We start from the raw sequence: 6000 nt of genomic DNA, 5'->3' as shown, positions 1-6000 counted from the left end.
CACCCCTTCCCCCTGCCTTTCTCTACAACACATATCACCAGTTAATACTTCTAATACATTTTTATATGTGTCTCTCTCACTATAATTTTGATCCATAAGAGGACATTTTGCTTTCCTCATTGTCTTTTTAGCATTAGAACCATGCCTATTGCAGGATAGGCTCACAGAAAAACGTTCACTGAAGAATCCAATACATTTCTTCTTTTGCTCAAGCTAGATTGAACTAGTCCAGTTACCAACTGGTATTAACAGTTCTTAAATTTTACCTCAGTCAGAGAACACCACACACTGGGGCCTGTGGGGGGAAGTGGGTGCTGGGGATAGGGAGAGCAGGACAAATAGCTAATGCATCCAGGGCTTAATAGCTAGATGACAAGTTGATGGGTACAGCAAACCACCATGGCACACGTTTACCTATGTAACAAACCTGCACATCCTGCACATGTATCCTGGAACATAAAATAAAATTAAATAAGAATTAAATAAAAATTTTACCTCAGTCACACATTTATTAAAATGTATCAGGTTACTTAATTTTTTTCCTACATTTTCCCATCTTCTCACTGACCTTCAATTTCTGAACCAGCTGCAATTTAACAACTTTTTCAGCAATTTAGAAAAAGTTCAGTTCTCCTTTGCCGCTACATTGTACTACTGTAATATTGTGACTATAGTGACTTCAGTCAAGTTTTATTCAGCTCATTAATATTTGAAAGTTATGAAACATTCATTTTCTCCCTGAAAGTATAGCCCCTACTCTCAAATGAAATCACAAGTCAAGAGGCAAGAAATGCAGAATTCCAGTCCAGGCCCCAATTAGGAACACATTATCTTGCCTTTGAATTATCCAAGCTTGTCACTTCTATTTCTCATTTCTGCTGTTCCAGTTTTAACAGTCTCAGAAGTCTTTCTAGCACCAGCCCATTGGAAGGTAAGAAAACATGTACATACAAATCAAATCAGTTTTGTCTACTTGACCATAGTCGTAAAAATGGAGTTGAAGGCATGGTGGGTCAGAAACGTTGGCTAAAACGAGGGTGGGCAAGTCATCCAAGATCATGTGTATGTCATCCTTGGTCTCCATGTGTATTCTAAAAGCTCATGATAGTTCTAAGATCTCTCTGCAAAAAATGGCCAATTAACACAGAACAATTTCCATCAGGGAACATCTCAAAGTCTTAACTATTAGAAGTCACCTTTCTTCTTCCTTTGATGCCATCTTTCCGAACTGTATCGCAGTCTACTTCATTATGAAGTGTCCCAGCGTTTTAGTAGACCCACATAAACTGTATTTGCCCTTAGGCAATGTCAGCTTTCAAAAAAGTAAGAATAAACTTACAAAAAAGAATCAACCTTCAAATCACTTTATGGTTTTTATTTTTATTTCTACTTAGCATTAATGGGATTTTAAATGTCACTATGGATTCATTTACTTTAACTTCCACCTATCGACTTAACCTCTTGACATTTGGAATCCACTGTTAAGACTAGATGTCAAATAAAAACTTAGAACATTTCAAAGGACTAAGTATTCTGAAAATGATAGATTTAAAAGAAGTATTTGTCAATCCCACTTCGGGATATATAACAACAAGAATTGACAGCAGGGTCTCAAAGAGGTATTTCCACACTCAAGTTCACAGCAGCATTATTCACAAGAGCCAGAAGTGGGAGGAATCCAAATGTCCACTGATGGATGAATAAACTAGATGTGATATAGACACACAATGAACGAGAAACCATGCAGCCATAAAAAAGGACATCCCCTCACATACTACAACATGGATGAGCCTGTGGGACAAAAGTGAAATAAACATTGCAAAAAGACAAATACTATGTGATTCCACTTACATGAGGTGCCTAAAATATCACAGATGGTATCATAACAGTAGAAAGCAGAGTGCTGTGGCTACCAGGGGCTGGAGGGAGGAGAAAAAGGGCAGTCATGTAATGGGTAGGTAGAGTTTAGTTCTGCAAGATGAGAAAATTCTGGAGATCTGTTTTACCACTTCGTAAATATTTTTAACACTGCTGAACTGTACACTTAAAAATGGCTAAGATGGTAACTTATGTGATGTTGTTTTTAAGCATATACACACAAAAACTATTTGCATCATTTTGGGTACAGATCCTTGATGGAAATACTGGACACAAGTGCCTATGGTGTGTATATAACATTTGCCCTTTATATTGTAACTTCCTTTTAAACCACACACACAAGAAAATCTCTCACGAACTCAGCCTTTATTAAATATATCAAGTACTGAGCATCCTAAATTATAGCTTATTAGAGGAATGACCAAGGGTTCAGACAGAAAACAGACTATTCTGTTTCATATTTTATCTTTGTGATTATTTGGTTTATGTCTGCCTTCTCCATTAAGCAGACAGTGAGGTCCAGGGTCTGATTTTGCTCACCATTACATTTCCAGGGCCTAGCACAGTGCCTGGAAAATAGCATATAAATGTTTATTGGATGAGTCAGTATAGCATTAGACACTTGGAGATGTAGTACTACCCAAATTCAGGTGCAATAAGAGATATACCATAAAGGAGGCAGAATCAACTTTCAAAAAACTAATTTTAATCAAAACAAAAATTGTTGATCATTAACAAGTTTATAAAACAGTGATTTAGTTACATAAATAAATTGATATCAGTGTATCAAATCTTAATTACTTTCAACTTCATGAGCATGTTTACATGGGTGATGAAGTACAACCTTTTTTTTTTCTTTTTACCTATTATAATAAATAAAATGGAGCGCATGAAATAGTTCTTCTAAACAAAAATACCTACAAACATACCTCTAAGCATGTTCTCTAATGAAGGGAACAAGAGACACTGGACAACTTTTGCACCAAAACATAAAAATTGCTTTAAAAAGCACAAGGTTACAGAACCATCAGCTAAAGTAAAGACACTATACTGTAACCAAAGTTGGTATTTAATAATATAATGAACAGTTTGGTAGTTAGATCTCCAGTTTGGTTATTTTAAAGCATTAAGACAAGGCAAGATAGAAGGCTGCTTTTGTTTGAGTAATTTCTAGAGAAAATAAAATATATTAAAAAAAAGAAAACTGAAAAGTAGAACAGTCATACCTACACAACTTTCTGTCCTGCACAAAGTCAAAATACCTATGCAGAATAGATATATAATATATATAATGTTATTTGTGCACAAAGGTTAGCTTATTATTAGCTCACTGCAAAGGCGTAATGTATCATTATGTCAATTGTTTTGGAAAACATTTTGCGTTTTGTGTCAAAAGGATATTTCTTTTAAGTTTCCTAAGCTAGGAGGCACGAACCCCAATTCCGGCATATTGTATATTCTTAATGCTAAGGCTTGCTGCTCTGGCTGTGTATTTTGTTGTCCCTCTTTATTCTAGTGCCTGTTACAAGCATGTGTGGTGTAGTGGTTGTTGTTGGTGGTGTGTGTGTGTGTGTGTCTGTGTGTATACATATATATATGTATACATAAATTGTATAAATATATATACATATATAATTTCTCCCAATAGATCTCAGTCCAACCATGCAATCCAAAAGGTGGCTCTGCATAGATGCCCAGCATGAAGTTCACCACCTGAGCCAACCCTGAAGCAAGGCGTACTTTTAGTCCTTCTGATAGGTTTTCTCTCAGTTTTTTGTTTGTTTGTTTTTGTTTAAAACCAAGCTACTGCAGCTTCAAGTATTTTGCATTACATAGAATATTTTTTATAAATTAGTTAATGTTATATTTTCAATATTCAGACATATACTATAATATATATACAGTACAATAAATGCTCTCATTCTTTTTTTAATTTTTTTGGATAAATCCCTGAGAATGTATGTTGACAGTCGCTAAGTTTCCACATGCACAAGCATCGTGTGCCATGCTTCTGGACGAACAGCACTGCAAAGCCACATGGGTCAGCCTTTTTACTATTAGTATTTCATTTTGTTGGTTTGTTTAAATATGCTGAAAATGTAAAGATGAGTTACAAAGGAGTAAAGCTGAATCCATTCGAGGTACTTATCACAGGATGGAGGTGTTTTGTTTGGTTTTTAAAGCCATTTCAATTATTTTTTTTGAGGCTGTGAACGTATACAGAAAACAGGAGAGCTATGTGGACTTTTGCCACTTGACAACATATACTCAGTGTAAACCAAACCTTTTTAACCTCTCTCTCATACAAAACCAGAAAAAAAAAAAAAGAATTAAAAAAAATAATAAAATAAAGGAAGGAAAGAAATAGGGAAAAAATAAAAAACACACAAACTTTCACAACATGACAATTTAGTCTGCAAACGCAATATAACTATACACATATAATACCGGCGTGGCTCTGTTCTTTAAGTTAAAAAGGGTACAAAGGCAGGCTCAAGTAAAAACAAACCATCCCTCCCATCCCCACCCCCCACCCCATTCATACAAGATCTATCAACCAAACCTCTCCCGAACCAACATCATCAGTTTCTTTTTGCCTTTGTAGATTTGTTTCAGGTTGTCAATAAACTGTGTAAACTGAATGTGTCCATCATGCGCCATTAAGAAGGTCTCTCGGGCTTTGCTGAGGAACTCTATAAACTCACTATAGTGCCGAGGACTGATGTGTGTGAGCCGTGAGTGCGTTGTGTTGATGTAGGCCCCAATCGTGGCATCCAAGAGTTGCCTCAAGGGGGCTTTGTCCAGTGACATCAGCTTACCAGAGTTCCTCCTCCCATGTAGTCCCACCATGCCAGGAGTGGTCAGAGTGCATCTGCGCAAAATGTCTGACAGTACCGTTGCACACTTGACACTCTTGACCACCAGAGGTATTATAGCTGCAAGCTCGTTTTTACCAAGGGAGTGGCTAAGCGCACAGGCCCACAAAACGTCATTAATGGCAGGGTGTGTGTCCTGATTGTAGCTCAGGTTGAGATGGGTCATGGCCAGGGTGGCCAGCTTGTAGGCCCTCATGGGGTACCCGCGGTGCTCCATGTACCGTGCTATTGTAAAGAGCTGTGTATAGCTCATGCCGGTCGTAGCAGCATCGAGAACAATTTGGTATGCCGTCTCGAAAGCTATGTGATCCTTTTCACAAAGGGTTAGCGCAGAGAGGGCACAGTTCTGTGGATCCTTCATGGCACACTGCAGTGCAAGTGTCCGGGCGCTGCTGGCCAGCTTTTCCTGCTGGTGGCAGTCCAGGTGGAGGCGGACGATGGTGCTGTTGGACATCACGGTAGTCGCAACTATACTTGTGGCCTCGGTGGGAGTAAAGAGTGTAAACCAGGTCTGCATGATGCTGTCCAGGGCATAAACCCCTGCAAGGAACACAAACAGGCTCTATTACTGACAAGGAGGCTGGCCAGAGGTCCTGCCTTATTTTGACTTTTATAACCAGTGTTTACATTGTTAGCCATCACAGGACATGAGCTAGACTAGAAAACCCTGTAAGGTAATATGCCTGGGAGAAACCTTTAAAAATAAGGTCATTATGAATTGTTATTCAGTGAAATGCTAAAAGGAACATGAACTTGCTGTAATAAAGAACCAATCCTCTTGGTAGCTGGTATTTGTACTGTGCTGCTTGCCATTTCAGACAATGGCTTTTTGCTAATGAGTTCTAGTTCACTGGGGCTTCCTGTCAGAATCTGAGGCTCAAAAATTGCAACCCTCACCAAAACAGGGACTTTACATGGCTTGTGTGCTTGTGTGTAAGGTAAAAGTACACATAATACAAAATTTTAAAACACACAAAGAAGCTGGAAAATGTGGCCCATAATCAAGAGAACAAAGTCAATAGAAGCAGACCTACAGATGAATTAAACGTTGTAAATGGCTGACCATGTCTTTAAAATAATCACTTTACATTCACAGACCCAATATGCCTCACTTGTAGGAAAATCCTAAAAGTGAATGACTTGAAGAGAAGGTACTAGGTCTCAGAGAGAAATCAGGTTTATATCTCGGGGCAGGGGCAGAGAAGTTATGTGGCAGTTCTTAAATTAGTATTATCTTTGTATTGCT

General features: G+C 38.1%; 1 protein-coding gene across 2 annotated transcripts in view; it reads right to left on the bottom strand.

Moving 5' to 3' along the window:
- Positions 1–2562: 2562 nt before the first annotated feature.
- ZSWIM6 (zinc finger SWIM-type containing 6) overlaps positions 2563–6000 on the bottom strand; it is a 223983-nt gene continuing 220545 nt past the window's right edge. For both annotated transcript variants that reach the window (XM_025388920.1, XM_025388919.1), the window contains one exon: positions 2563–5294. In XM_025388920.1, the coding sequence (XP_025244705.1) occupies positions 4432–5294 (863 nt within the window). In that variant the 3' untranslated portion in view covers positions 2563–4431. The remainder of the gene's footprint in view (positions 5295–6000) is intronic.

The sequence above is a fragment of the Theropithecus gelada genome, chromosome 6 (assembly GCF_003255815.1).
Source record: "Theropithecus gelada isolate Dixy chromosome 6, Tgel_1.0, whole genome shotgun sequence".
Classification (NCBI taxonomy): Eukaryota; Metazoa; Chordata; class Mammalia; order Primates; family Cercopithecidae; genus Theropithecus; species Theropithecus gelada.
This window is presented reverse-complemented; position numbering and strand designations above follow the sequence as displayed.